Source organism: Hesperophylax consimilis, chromosome 18, assembly GCF_061612785.1.
Source record: "Hesperophylax consimilis isolate HC1 chromosome 18, BYU_Hcon_1.0, whole genome shotgun sequence".
Classification (NCBI taxonomy): domain Eukaryota; kingdom Metazoa; phylum Arthropoda; class Insecta; order Trichoptera; family Limnephilidae; genus Hesperophylax; species Hesperophylax consimilis.
The window spans coordinates 3,693,560-3,709,848 of NC_142853.1; the positions used below are offsets into that span (position 1 = coordinate 3,693,560).

Below are 16,289 nucleotides of genomic sequence, written 5' to 3' on the forward strand. Positions count from 1 at the left end.
AGAAGTAATTACTTACCCAAGGTAAGCATGGCTTATAATGAATCTATCTAGGAGGATCCTATATAAACAAGAAGCTGACTTGATTCAGTGTCCTGGCCTAACTTTGACATTTTTTCTACATATATATATATACCACACAAGAGTATCAACTGCTTTCAACCGTCTCGAGCCAGTGGGACTATGGCATCCCCATTTGAGGTATGTTGTAGGCCAGTCTTTTTTCACATATTGTATATTATTAAATCCTAACTTATTTTTTATAAATACATAATACTGAAAATTACATACCCCCAAAATTCCGACCAAGAGTAAGATGTCTGTTATTATCATGATGCTGCTCATAACGACCAAAGTGTAAATCACACCGGAAATTGCGTAGTAGATCGGCCTATCATCTTCGTCCCAATAATCTGAGTAATCAATAGCTGATACTAAGATGACTGCATATATGAATACGAATAAAGCGCTTAGCTGAAAAAAAAGTTACAAAATTATTAACAATGCATATTAATTTCCTTTTAGTGTATAAAATTTTAATTTCATGGTTGGACTGCCCTGACGCTACAAGTTTAATGTCACTACATGTTCCCTTCGAAATATAAATGATGAAATTGAATCGATTTTTTTATGTTGTACAGTTGTTTTATTTTTTATGATATTAATATAAAAGCTCGGAAGGGCGTTAACAATTAAATAAATCATGTTATTTACCCTACTAATACTAATAAAAAGACATGGGGCTGTGTCTGTAGCCATATACATACGTACATTCGTGCTCGATGTTGCATCCACACGCCTGATCAGTTCGACGAATGATGAGCGTAAAACCATCGAAAACGAGCGTGAATACATAGCTTAACGGTAGTATTATTATTGATTAATTAATCGAAAGAATTGGAGAAGGAATCTGAATTGAGATCATCTATGGCGTTTTTCGATTTGAAATACGACATTGCCTTTGTAATTCTTTTTTTTTGTAAAATTTATGTTGTCCTACCATTGATGTATTATACTAGATTAGCCCTGTCTAGTTAAATTCATTTAAAAAATAACGCCACGTAGCGTACGTCAAAAATATGGAGATGAACTTAACAACCTAACTCTGTTTAAACTCCTTGTACAAGCGTTCAAACTCGTAAGCGAAACCACGGAGAATTTGTTGTCAGAGGTGTTGTAATATGGACATAATTCAAATTTAAAAATTTAGAACTGGGTTATTTTTGTGATTGAAAAAATGAAGTTGCCCAGCATAGCTGAGAAGCAAAATAGCTTACTCTAGACCAACAAAAGGTAAAACGCAATGCACAATGCCCATTTCGCATTGCGACACAATGCGTGGGCCTTTTCATAAATGTGCACGTGAACCAAACCAAAATTGTGTTGGGGTTATTTTTAAATGAATATGGCGTGTCTAGTCTAATTTAGTCTATGTGTCCTACCATTCCTTTTTAATTTGGGAGGCGGGTTTGGGAACCGCCGCCCCGGTAACAATTTATTGGATAACCAACACCTCATGGACACACTGATCTCTAGACTCCTACCCATCCCTTTTACATTTTTCCTTCCCAGAACTTCCTCCCTTCTTCCTTAAAAATACCCTCCACACAGCGTCCCCAAAAATGACATGGACCCTACGTGGGGTTAATCATCAAAAAAATTCAATAGGGTAATTTTTTCTAAATTTGGATTGGAATTCAAACGAAGAAAAGATGGTTGTTGAGTAGCGGGGAGGAATTTTCGGGAAGGATTGAAAAGAGATTATTTACTTAGAAGTAACCCAAATATATGTGATTCTTAATTTCTCTCTTCTAGACTTAGGTCAATAGTACAATAGTATGAGTCAAGCTTTTCCGATAATTTGTTAACGCATAAGGTTATGCTCTAAAGAACACAAAAAGGCGCACACTATCTAAATTGGTGGATTAAAGATTTAAGATAACACCATAATACTACGAAACAATTTTAAACTACTTAATCTACACTATATTATGACTATTTGATCATTGTTATTATTACGGAGATGGTCTTAATGGATACCATAAGCAATCGGGCAACAACACCTCCATAAAGAATAAATTTTCTTCTATCTCCGTATTTGAAATAGTGGCCAAGAAAACCACTGAAGGGTGGAAGCCATACACATTGTAAAAGAGAGAAACTCTGCTGGCAAACAACTTGAATTAGTTAATCACGTATAATTTAAATAAAATTCCTAACCATATCTAGAATGGCAATGGCTAGTGATCCTGTCCGCAAGCTGCAGCCGCAGCAGCAAGAGTTCACCCTGCAGTTGGTACTCATCATGTAATCTGAAAAAAATGTGTGGTAATAAGTTGAGTATTTAATCGATAGAGGGCGCTAGTCGTAAAACTTACTCCAGAGTCCGACAGATGTCACTAGAGTGTAACAATTACTTGCGAGATGAGATTGACAGGGAACAAGCTTATTGAACGAGAGAATTACCGATACTCGGATAATGAACAATATAGCTAAATCAATCAAAACAATTATAAGTAGAACCTTTTAATTTTTACAAAGAGTTCCCAGCACTAAAATTTGAAAAGTAAGGCAGATATAACAGATATTAAATTTGGAGGGTGGGTTTAGGTACCGCCGCCCAGGGAACCATTTATTATATAACCAACACCTCTGCTATACTGCCGTGGTACATAAAAACACAGTGTTTCCTCGAGAGTCTCAACGCCGATAATGTGTTTTATGTTACTGCGGCAGTATAGGTCACCCCAATTGGTTGTCTACGTTTGGTGGTTTAGCAGGGGTGTCCGGGTTCATCGGGTGAGGTATACCCACCAGCTGCGTGGCGTGCCAGATCTGGAGAGGCTGGTTTGGGGAGACCTTTTGACCTCTCCAACTGGTTTCTCGACCCATTGCCTTGCGCCACAGGGGGTGTTATATATTCATTCGTCCGTCACTCCTGGACACACTGAGCCGTAGATTGCTTTCTTACCCTAATAACTGTTACCTTTTCAGAACTTCTTCTTCCCTTTCCTTAAAAAAGACCCTCCACACAGCATTACCAAAGATGATAGGCCCTAAGGGAATTTATTTTCCTATGGGTCTTCTGTGTGGGGTTAATTTAAGGAAAGGATGTAAGAACTTAGATGTATGTTCAGATTCCAGGACCATATTTAGGTCGGGACAACCTATGCATCTATCTCGGGCAGCAAATATTAGGGGGCAGGTTTTCACCGAATTACTAGTGATTCCATATTGTGCTTTGGCTACTGTTTTTTTTTGAGATTTAAATTAACTATATCCAATTTGTGGCCTTAAGGCTATGCACCACGTTGTATAACTTTCTGAATCGGGCCACTTACAATCAATAACACTCGTTACGTAAATGGCGATAAGGTTTAAATTAATGTTTAACACCAGCCACTTGTTTTTATTTAGGCGAGAAAAAAATTCGCCATGAAGTCTATTTTATTTTATTTTGCTAAGTTCAGGCACAAATATTTAAATGTTTTGCGGTCATTTCCTAAAAAACTTATTTTGCCACATTATTCAATAAAACCATAACCGAGAAGGGGATTGTAAGTATGAGATTATGAACTTTATAGCAGTGGCCTGATATTTTTTTTCTGGTTAAAAGACTTATCAGAAAAGGCTTAATTATTTCAAAGGCCAAGATGTGTTCTATTCTCAGTATTTAATTTATTGGTTCTAAAATATTTCTAAGTGATCAAGATTTCGAACCAAATCTTAATAAATTTCTTTCTAACTTTCAGGACATCATCAGGGGTCGTGAGCAATGGTGAAGGCAATAAATTCGTTTGTCAAATTAATTCACTTTCACTTTCTCCACATCCTTACAAATGGTTACAAAAGAAACTGCCAAAACTATTTACACAAACCTTTAAATGGGAGAATCAACAAAAAAAGAAATATATCGTGAACAAAACACTTAAGTTGTGATGGGTTCAACAATTGCTGGTTAAATCATCTATTGTCTTTTGATTTATAATGAGCACACTATTTTAAAAATAAGTGTTTTTAAATAATACTATGATAATTTTGATTAAATAAGTTTTTGGGTAACCAAGAAAATTGTTTTTTAGATGTTAACATGACAGTAGAAAAGCATATAAATAAATATACCGTTGAATAAAAATGAATTTCTACAATATACAAGCAAAAACCCAATGGAACTTGCTTTACATCATTGGCTCTTTCTTCAGTGTTGAAAAAAATGACTACACAGCTACTATTAATTTTTAGAAAAATTAATAAATTAAATATTTTCAAAATGACACTTATGAAACAGTGATATTAAAGGAATGCACTGAAACTTACCGTAAAAATTGTACCTTTTAAAACAATTCAACACATCACAGTTACAGGTGATTTTGGCAACTCCTCACTTGGCACATCGAACTATCAAATGAAACGCATGCTTATCTAGAGGGATTTTATTATGAATTGTTATCAGATAACACTATCGGATATATACATAGGATTATTTAGTTGACTGCCATTGAATACATCAGTGCTGACAGCGGAATAGGCACATGGGGTTAGTGGCTTAAAATGGCATATTTGTTTTATCTGAAAATCGAAAGCCTTTCGATTTTCGCACAAGTTTATTATATGAAAATTCTAGCAGTTAACAAAGTTAGCAACTGTTTAAGTACAGAAGAGAAGAGCTCCGCAAAATTTTCACACCCACGCGGCACACCAAAATTAAAAACCTAATTAAAAAAAAGAACGTTTACACATTTTTAATTTATTTTATAAATATTAGACCGGGACCATTTCTGAAAATCTTTACGTCTGTCTCGTCTCGGGAACCTTACAGTGAAATAGGTATACTAAAACCATTTAAATATTTGTAATCAAGAATAATCAAACTTAAATGAAGAAAAATAATAACCCACTTTCGAATTCACAGTGGAGTAAGACCATTGACTGCCGCTATTCATTTAAAAATGTATTTTTTGTCCCAGCGGTAAAAACCATTATCTTCTTCTGTTTGCTATTGTTTGTTAGTTTGTTAGTAGTTAAGCATAATGATTCAATCTACCTAAATAAAAATATTCTCGTATTCTGAAAGCGACTATTGGTTAGTTTTTTAACATTATGATTCAATGTAACAAAAACTGGGATAGCCAAAAAAAAATAGAAAAAACCATTCTCGTGTTCCGATTGCGAGTGGTCCCAAAATAGTAGACATTTAGATTCTATCGAACCAATAAGAATTCATTGCAATTTTAGCCGTGACCCATGGTTTAACCTAGTTTCGGTCTAAATGCTGCGAAATCTTCATTGTTTTTAGCATCGGCCCACGGCATACCCGTGTGTCAGAGTGCTAACATATCATCGACTTCATCTTCTTCAAGGATCTACTAATCGGGTCGAGGACTCATAACAAATTGCCTTCAGGTGACTTGGGCGTCCAACTGGAAGGCTTTCCACTGGAATTGGCGCCAGTATTTTAAGCAGATAGCTAACTAAGACGCGGAGTTAATCATTTTGTTGCATGTAATAGCTGATAATGATTGAGATAAATTGTTGTTATTAACAAAAAAATGTATTAGCTTGATTCAGTTTGGTTAAGTCTTATCTAAAACTAAAATTGTATGAAACGGTATGCTCTTCTTCAAAATTAAAAATTGTAAATTTTGAGAGCACTGGAGAATTTTGGCATAATCTTAAGATATAATACAAATGAATGAGGTATTCGTTAAGACGGCAGAATAACACTTTATCTAAAACATGCGAACACCTCATCACAGATTCGCAAAGTGAGCCGTTCACAAAACACTATTACTAACCTATTAACACACAGTTACTAATTTTTGTTTGTTTTTTCTGGAACTTAATATCTATGTAAACTGTGATCATCTGTAAAATGTATGTACAAGAATAGAAATAAATAAAATAAAAATGACACCCACTATAGTACAATTTCTGCTCAAATTTTTGTTTAAAGAAAATCACAAACGAATAAAAATACCCTAGCATTATTTTACAAATCTCCTTTCATTTCGGTTAGTAATTGGTGGAACAGGAATTTCTGGCTGTCCATTTGTATAGAGAGGTGGTTGTTCCCTTGGACCAGGTACTTGACTGTTTGGATAGGTTTGTTGTACACTAGGAAAAGCCAGTTGTCCATTTGGGTACATCTGTTGCTCTCCGCTTGGATATGGTGGTAGTTCATTTGGAATAATCTGTTGCTGTTCACTTGAATATGGTGTTTGTCTATTTGGATACATCTGTTGCTGTTCACTTGGATTCGGGATCTGTCCATTTGGGTAAACAGCTTGTTGTACATTCACATTCGGATAAAACGGTTGTTGTCCATTTGTAAGTGTGGAAGAATAAACCGATAAATTCACTCCGTTATGATAATTGTTTTCTCCCATCAGAGAATATGCATAGCTCCGGATCACAATGAAGAAGTATACTTTGAATCCTGCAAACAAAGCGACAGTTTTTTATGAGTGCTCCTGAAGAGGAATATAGCAATTTTAATGCATGATTTTTTTGATCCAGCCATCGTTAAAAAAATCATTGTCAAATTTAATGCAATACTATTGTTATAAAGTTTTGCCAACCACTTTGGTTTTAAATATTTTGACAGCTGTTTAGGCGATAAATTCAGTTATCAAACTGTGGCTGGGCAACATTTAGACGACTTATTTGTATGATTCATTTACCCTTTAACTATTTTCATTTTTTAATGTGAAACCGAACACGCGTCCCAAATTCTGCCAACCGTCCGGAGCCAGTGTGGTATTTGAAGCTGAAAGTAGTGGTAAGGGGAAGGAAATGGGGAAGGAGAAGGTGGGTAAGTACCTGGCTATTCAGACCTGATCACAAACAACTGAATGGTGGTCTTACTGAGAGTTTCTTAAACTCTGGAACGTTTTACTTTCCCACCTTCTTCTTCACCTCCCCACTACCTTCAGACTTACAACATTGGGGATTGCATAGTCTTACTGGCTCCCGATGTCTAGGAGCAGTTCGGACTCTTGTGCGGTATGCGTAATTTGAAAAAAAAATAGCTTGATGTTTAGTTGGGTAGAAATGAATATAATGTTAAACGCAACGCTCGTTACAACATATTGCGTATATGAGGGCGCAAACAAATAATTTGTCTTAATACTGTAAAGCAATACCTTGCAAAAGCGTATTTAAACAAAATTAATTAATTAACGCCATCTGTGAACACGTAGAATACAACGAGCGTTGCGTTTAATTACTTACCAAGGTAAATAAAGGCAAATAAAAATATTTTCCAATACTCCATTGACCGTTCATTGCCAGTTGCGTAGTGGAAGATAATCCCTATGATAACTGCGATATTAAGGAATACGGTGATGAAGGTGAGCCCTGCCGATGTGCTGACCCATTTTATCCCACCCTGTAAACAAATTATCAAATATGTATTGCAGATATAAACAAATGCAAATATAAAAAAAAAATTTCCTCCAGAAGCCGGATAAAACATTTGATTTTGAAAAATCATTATTTGGCTGCAGAAATTTCGGAAAAGCATCTGCTTTTTGTCCACAAGCAAAACCACCTCAACCGGGACTAGGACTCTGAGTCAATTCGACTTCTTATTATCTACACACCATGTCCATAAACACGTAGTACAAGCGGGAAATTGGCGAACATTCGTCACACAGAGAACTAAAAAAAGCTTGCTCGCTCTGAGCATCGCGATTTTATTTGGTTTCAAAGTTTTTCCTTTTTTTAAATTAATAAGATTTAAAAACCTTTGGAGCGGAGTCAAAAATTCCTCGGGGGTGTAAAAATCTTTCAATATAATAATTTGCTAAGCCTACCTTCCTTATATAACTACCTGTATAAGGTAAAATGGCTAACGGTACCTCTGGAGGATCTCAGATATATAAATAAAAGGCTGAATTGATTCATTGTCCCGACTGTTTGATACTTGATACAGGTCTTTCCATTTTCTTATTTTGTGCCTATCACAATTTGGGAGGCGTCTATGGGAACCATATGAGTACGGGAACCATTCAATGAATGACCAACATCTTATTCAATTCACTAAATGACCAACATCTCATTCAAATCACTAAATGTCCAACATCTTATTCAATTCATTGAATGACCAACATCTTATTCAATTCATTGAATGACCAACATCTTATTCAATTCATTCAATTACCAACATCTTATTTATTTCCAACTTATATACTGAAAAATACATACCCTCAAAATTCCGAAGAAGATTGCAAAGTCGCTAATAATCACAATGCTGCTCATGACGGACAAAAAGTAAAGAGATCCTCTTAATTTGAATTCTTCATGACTTTCATTTATTATCTTGTTTTGGCCATAACTCCAGCCCCAGTAATCTGCTATCCTATTTCTTATCCTATCTTCTGCATGACCAATATCAGTTACTACGACGATTGCATATGTTAATACGGTAAAAGCGCATATCTGAAAAGAAAAAACAGTACATATTTAAAAGCTTCGGAATAACATAATAAATAAGTATGCATATTTAAAATTATAAATTTTTTCAATGAATTTTATTATGAATGAGATGAATAAAAAATGAAAAAAAATATAAATCGAGAGAATTTTCTATGGATCCTATTCGTACGGCAAACTGTCAAAAATGCATAAAATATCCGACAACAGATAAAAGGCAGTCTACATAAAATGACTTCTATATAAAGTGGCGCTTTACATAGAAGGCTGTATGTGGCAGGACAACATCTGCCAGAGCACACCAGTTATTTTATATATTAAACTATATAAAAAAATATTTTAGGGAAATCGTTAACAAAAAAAAATGATTCCCCTAGTTTCTCTTGAAAATCTCACAAATTATCCTACTATAATCTATTTATCATAATATATATTTTTCTTCCTTCCAAATACAATAATAGGTTTGGATTTTAATTTCGTAATTTTTTTTACTTTGTAATCTAGTTATATTATTTTTTTCGCAAATGTACACTGCTCTTCCATCCACAAGCAATTGCTTTTAATATAAGTGTAGTGTAAATTAAAACAGTATGACTTGTAAACATTGTATGTTTATTTTAAAAAACACAAATAAAAATAAAAAATAGAAAAAAATATTTATTATATTTTTTTAACATTCTAAAATATTAGTTTTAACCCTTATAACAAACTCAAGAGCTAGTTCTCTTCATAGAAGTACCTAAAAATGGTTCCATGCTAACTCAACACAGTGACTATTCAACACACTTTTAAAAAGTGATATAAAGTCATTAAAAACGATGAAAAAAAAATTAACCTAACCTAACCTACTTAAAACAGTAAGTGAAGTTTTTGTTTCATCACTTTCCATGACTTTTTATAACTTTTTAAAGATGTGACGAATTATCTTTTTGATGATTTATCCGGTCACCCCTAAAAATATGTGTTGTTCTGTTTTGTTATGCTAGATTTATTTTTGTAACAAATTTTAAAATTGAATGAAAATAAAAACAAAGTTATTTCTGTTACCATACTAATGAAAAGATTTGGGTTTTGCCTTTGGCAATATTATGTAGATATTTATTTATATAAGTTACCTTAAAATTATATGACAACAGGTTACACGTAGTGAGGTAGGTAATATATAGCAGACAATAAAATTATATGGAAAATTTATTATGATAATTAAATACATTGTCATAAATTGAAATCTATATTTCATAAGTCAGAAGTCAATTATTAGAGTATAATTCACCTATTTGGTGCCCTTTATATAAAGTTCACTCCAATAATATAGAAAGAGTTCAGCACAAATTTCTTAAGTACGTAAATTTTAAGCTCAGAATTCCTATTGATTACTTTAATTATATCAGTTTGATGACTCAATTGCATCTAATAACACTGTCTGACAGGAGAATTATTTCAGACCTGGTTGTGTTACACAGAGTCATTAACAACTTAATTGATAGTCCTGCCATCGTTGACACTATTAAATTCCATGTGCCGACTAGGAATACAAGACAAAATATAACATTCTTCTGCAATACATATACGACTAACTATCATACGGTGACCGGATAAATCATCAAAATGATAATTCATCACATCTTTAAAAAGTTATATATAGTCATGGAAAGTGATGAAATAAAAAAATATTAACTGGGTTATGTAGAATAGGTTAGGTTAGGTTAGATATAATTTTTTTTTCATCGTTTCTAATGACTTTATATCACTTTTTAAAGGTGTGTTGAATTCTCACTGTGTTGAGTTATCATGGAACCCTATCAGACACACTCACTGGCCAATAGGATGCATGATCTGGGCAACAAGTATGGGGGTGATATTGATTTATTTATTGACTCCATTAATAGAATTAATCATAATCTATATCAACACTTTGTCTAATCCTACAAATTACAGTAGCGTTGGTAAATTAGTTTTAATGTTTTGTCTTATATTTATATGTAGTGTTGTTGTAATTCCTTTTTTACTTTATGTTTCTATTACGTTTTACTAATACTGCTTCATATTGAGTTTTTTTTTTTCATTATTTCTAAATATTTTCTCACTATACTTGTAATCACAATTTTACAATTGTGTATTTTGTACCTACTTTACAATGGATTACATCTATTTACTGTAAGTATCTCCGGTATAATACAGATATTCTCCTATGTACACTGCATCATGTATCACTTTTATGTACAAGCCTTTTTACGCTTATATATAAATAAATACAAAGAAATAGGTACAAATCGTACAAAATATATAGCACGTTCCTGTTTTTAGATTGAAATAGAATGACGAAACGCATGAGAAAAGAATAGCCGTAACAAAAATGTGTGAATGAATGAAGTGGCTACAAATAACATTCTACATAGATAACTTTAGAAGACTGTAATCAACACCGGTTAGACTGGGGTGAAATGAATTGGATTGAGTTTCTAAATGTTTAATTTTGTCATTCACTAGGGCCATTAGTATTATCGGTATAAAATGGACACTCGACGTTTAAAACGTGTCTCGACCTTGAAGAACCTAAAGCATCGATGACACGGAGCTAGTTTACAAGCTACAAGCCAGCGAGTTCGCTAGCAGCTTGTAAACTAGCCCCGTGTCATCGGCTTTTTTACAATCTGCTAGTTGACTATCCGATTGTAAAAAAAGCAGCCAGTAAAATAAAAAGACGGGCTAATTTACTCGCCATTCGCTGGCGTGTTGGCTTATAAGCTAGTTAACTAGCCGTGTGTCATCATCGCTGCTAGTGAACTACTTGCGAGTACAGTGGTGCCTCACACAACGAACTTAATTCGTTCCAGGAGCAAGTTCGTTATGCGAAAAGTTCGTTATGTGAAACGCGTTTTCCCATAACAATACATGTTAAAAAAAATAATTCGTTCTGTAGCATAAAATATGGTAAGATGACATAAAAAAAAGATAAATTTTTTGTTATTATTTTTATTTAGATACATCTAAAAACATAATGAAAAAAACACACATTTTTTAATTTTAAGAAATAATCGAATCTTGCACATCTTCATCCATTTTCCGCCGATGGTGCGCAAAAGAGAAATCACCTTCCTGCTTTTTTTAGAACCCATCATATAAAAAAAATGTTGAGTTTATCTTAAAAGGACGACTGCCGTGATACGTGTGCGATTTAATTCGTAATGAAGAACGATTGCTGCGATACGTGCGTAAGTTAAGCGTACTACGCAGTGACTAACGAGCATAAATGAACCACTCACTAGATCAATATCTTCGGGTTTTTAGTACTGAGCCCATGGGTCCTAATGTTTGCCATAGATAAAAGTCTGTAACTGAAAAATATACGTCACTACTACACATACTCACCATCGACTAGGATAGAAACTATAAAAAAGGCGTAACCATAGACAATATAATTCTCATTCGGAGCCAACCCATTGGCTAGCCTAAAATCGGCCAATGACAGCGGCCTATAAACATGCATGAAGTTCGTATTGGTTTGTGGAAAATATACGTCACAAGGCACCCATAGAGATTACCGTGTCTTTTTTTCTGACCCACTTTTTTCTCGGAGTTATACCCCCCTGCTAACGAGTCTAACGACTGCCTGCGCGGGAGGATGCAATTAATCGGCAGTGATCGTAGAAGATCGGGCGACTTCGTTGTGTGAAGCGAAGTTCGTTGTGTGAAGCGAAGTTCGTTGTATGAATCGTGAAATGAACGAAAAGGAAGTTCGTTGTGTGCAGCATTCGCTGTGCGAGGCGTTCGTTGTGTGGTGAACTACTTGCGAGTAGCATTTATTTATGGCAGTCAGCAAAAATGTCAACGGAAGTAGTTTGCGCGGCAGTAGTATCTTAGCCTGTGCTATCAAGAAGGATTTAAAACGAAAACTAAAGAAAAACTTGAAGCAGAAAAGAAAATGGGCAAGATCAAGGATAGAAAAACGCGATGAATATGGTGCTTCCAGCCGTTTATTGAGAGAGTTCAAGGACGAAGATCCTTTGGCTTTGAGCGAGTGGAAAGTTTTGTGTGTCATCGACACTCGCTAACTCGCTTACTCGCTAGCTTATAGACTCGTCGACTAGCAGCTCGTAAACTAGCTCCGTGTCATCGATGCTTTAGTAGTAGTAGTAGTTAGTTACGCCTATCGATCTGACAAATGTAAAGTTATCGATTTCACTGTGTTAGGCCACCTGGAGAAATTTGTGAATTGATACAAATTAATTTCAAAAGCAGCACAAAACTTCATAAATACACTACATCAGTTTATTGCAACTGATGGCAGCCATCTCGCTGAAGTGGTATTCAAAACATAATGAAAAAAATGGGATTACATACAGATCATAATAAAAAAGTTTCAAGTTTATTCGTTTTTTTATACACCTCCTCAAAACTGGGTTATTACTTCTGCCCCACGATGTATTATCTTCTTCAATGATATATTACATTGATCTGTACCTGACATACAAAAGTTGTTCCAATAAAAAATCGAATTTATCTAATTTTTTTTAAAGATTTACCCCCATAAAAAGCTATTCTCTAGTAGAGTCTCTCTCTAATGTAAAGTAGTATTGTATATATTTCCTCCAAGAATGTAAATATTAAGAGATTAATTGTAGGTGTGTACCTAAAAGTTTCATTGACTGTCCATGCGCCAGTATTGCCTCCGGGCAATGTAATATGTTATTCGTTGAACGCCAGACTTGTAATTGGCAAAACTTTGCTTAAGGGTGAAAACATTGAAATATTGTAAAATAATGACAGCTGGCAAACAACAAGAAGAAGGTAGCTCATCGCGTATAATTTAAATAAAATGTCTAACCAGATCTAGGAAGGCGAGGATTAGTGAACCTGTTCTCAAACTGCAGACCCAGCAGCAAGAGTTCATCCTGCAGACGGTACCCATCTTGTGATCTGAAACAAAACAAGGATTTAGTAATTCAGATGGGAAGTTTTAAGTTTACTGACGACCAGAGCAATATTTAGTTCTAGACAACCAATGCAGCCGCCTAGGGCGGAAAGTTTTGGGCAGCATTTCTCTGAACTTCCACAGTTTCTGTTTAGCATAAACTAGTATATATTCTTTAAAAAATGTGAAGGAGCTCATTCATATTCATGGCCCTAAGGCAACATAAATATCTTTCTTACTTTCTGGACATCGTCAAGTGACGTGGACACTAAGGACGGGTTGTTTCGGAAAATTTGAACAATTCATCAAATTTCAACGTTCATTTTCGGGTTCTGTGAAAGACTTATTCAAGTTCTGTTTTTATATCATTGTAGGCTAGTTGCTTGACAAAACTGAAATAAAAACAGAACTTGAAAAAGTCTTTCACAGAAGTTGAAAATGAACGTTGAAATTCGATGAATTGTTCAGATTCTCCGAAACAACCCGTCCTAAGCAGTATTACGAAAATGCTAGCAGTACGTAGGGAAAGTAATCAGGCCTTTTGCCTCAGGAATTTTCTCAATACAAAAAACTAGTCACCAAATATATTTACACAAACCTTCGTCTGAATAGAAAGAATCAACCAGAAAAGAGGAGTAGTGCGCACTTTCATTTTTGACGGAGTCAACGGTTACTGGCTTAATAAACCGTTGTATTTTTTAATAATTATAACAATAATATTGTTTACAAAATTCGTATTTTATGATGAATCTAATGACAATTTAAATCAATTCCCATGTTTAACTACTACTACCTGGGTATAGTTGTGACCAAAATAATATTATTGTAGAAGTTAACAAAGCTAACCATAACTAAGCACATAGATATGTGTAATTATATGATCATTGCGATAAAATTGATTTCAAAAAATTCACAAAAAACACAATTGGACTTCCTTTACATCAAAAATAATCTAATTACATTTAAATGTTAGCCGTTTGGAGTGAATATAAATTAACTGCAATGAAAGATATGCTTAATCGATTGTTATTAGCGACATTAATAAAGAAACAAGTAATGTGTTATGATCTGATTATGATGCTGCTCGTGGAATAACATGATACTTATGAATTAATATGATTAAAAGATGCACTAAAACTTACTGTAAAAACTGTATCCTTATAAAACACTTCAACACATTACTGCAGTTGTTGATTTTGGCAACTCTTCACTACCAAATAATGAATTGCTTACCTAACTAGAGGGATTGTATTATAATGTTTGATCAAATAACAGTATGTACGTATCAGAGACTGGGATAATCTAGTTTGAAAGAGCAGATTTTTTTCATACTCCTTCCCATGTTCGCACGCGTTTATTCTTTGAGCATTTAATAGTAAGTAGTTGACAGAGCTCGCGACTGTTTATGCTAGAGCAGTGGTTGGCAAACATTTCTCATCCTCTCGAGATACACAAAAGATCTTCCTATATTTAAATAAAAAGTAAAAACGATTTATAAATGAACAAAACCTTGTTTAAAACCATAGGTCTTTGTTTTAAACCATGTATAGGTCGACCGGTTTCCGTTGCACTCAACCTGGACAATAGAAATACTAACTCAATGCTTTTAAATACAGAGGACAATAATAAGGTAAACAAAATGAAAAGAGAAAGCATGTGCGAGAGGGAGCGAGCATCAAAGACAGACTGGTGCAGGGGTACGTATACGTGTAGGGGAGGGGAGGGGAGTTACGTAGGGACAAAATTAACAACTCTAAAATTGGACTGTCAGTTAATAACTATTTATTTAAAAGTGGGCAATTATTTAATATGACACAAAATGTTAATAAAAAATAAGAATAAAATGGTTTAAAACGAAGTAATTTTTTTTCTTCATTTATGTAATGTCAAGCCACAAAGTTTGCTTTCTTCGATAATTTGCAAATGATCTGTATTAAGTCTTCTATGCTCTTTGCAAATCACGTATAGAATATTGTATTATTGGATGGAGATTTGCCTCAAATATCAATGTGAACAGCTCATTAAAACACAAAAGTAATAATAAAGATAAATCTGAAAGTACCGTTAAGAACTCCATCAAAATAAATATTTAAAAACTTTTCAGAATTATAAAACTCCACTAATAAATGCTCATTCAAATTTAAAGGAAAAAATTAGTACCCTGCTGACCAACACACCTTCACTACAAGGACGCAAACTCAATTATACAGAACATCCAAAAATTAAACATGTACATCTTATGGCCAGAAAAACCATAATTTCCAAGCTAACTATATATTGCCCCTAAGTGAAATTAAAAATTAAAAACACCATGGCGATAAAAATTTTCAAAACCACATCAAAATATGGCAAACTAAACAAGAAGATGAGGAAAACATTGAAATTATAGAAGTAACATCAACACAATTTACAGTCGACAAACAAAATTATTTTGTATGTAATTTTTTTATTTTTTTAAATCAACATGCATGAAGATGAGGAAAACACGATTTACGAGTAACATCCATACAACAACCTGTAGTCCACGTCGGAACGGTAATACCTAGTGATCAGCACTGTAAATAATCTTATTTACTTTGTATTTTTTAAAAAGTCATCAATAAAAAAATAAAATAAATTCCACCGCACACCAAAGTAAGAATATGTATTTTTTACATGTATGTACAATTTTATTTTTTGATAAATTTGATAAATACCTGCACATGCTTAAAAATCACTATATCTTGGGTATTATTTTTTCTTCCGTTTTTTTCACAGGTCCGTGATAGTTTAAGAAATATGGCTACCATAATACGGGCATGTGCCTAGAATGGTGGTTGTAGAAACAAAAAACTAAAATCATTCAAATTTTATGAATAAAGAAACAAAAAAATAGAACTATATTATTGGTACAACCGGTGATATACCATCATTCTTTTCGACATTTGAAACTTATCACTAAAGT

At 33.9% G+C, this 16,289-nt stretch overlaps 1 protein-coding gene and 1 long non-coding RNA gene across 2 annotated transcripts; both read right to left on the minus strand.

Annotated features, from left to right (window-relative positions):
• Positions 1-452: 452 nt before the first annotated feature.
• LOC149415259 (uncharacterized) lies at positions 453-4,381 on the minus strand. Its single transcript, XR_016303761.1, has 3 exons — positions 4,315-4,381; positions 2,218-2,309; positions 453-471 (listed from the first exon to the last, which is right to left on the minus strand). It is a non-coding gene; the product is annotated as an uncharacterized LOC149415259 (long non-coding RNA).
• A 1,600-nt stretch (positions 4,382-5,981) lies between these two features.
• On the minus strand, positions 5,982-14,694 carry LOC149415260 (uncharacterized). The gene is made up of 5 exons (XM_089642836.1): positions 14,488-14,694; positions 13,259-13,350; positions 8,203-8,436; positions 7,228-7,384; positions 5,982-6,433 (listed from the first exon to the last, which is right to left on the minus strand). Exons 2-5 carry the CDS (start codon positions 13,340-13,342, stop codon positions 5,982-5,984), a joined length of 927 nt encoding a protein of 308 aa, XP_089498962.1. The 5' UTR covers positions 13,343-13,350; positions 14,488-14,694.
• Between the last annotated feature and the right edge of the window lie 1,595 nt (positions 14,695-16,289).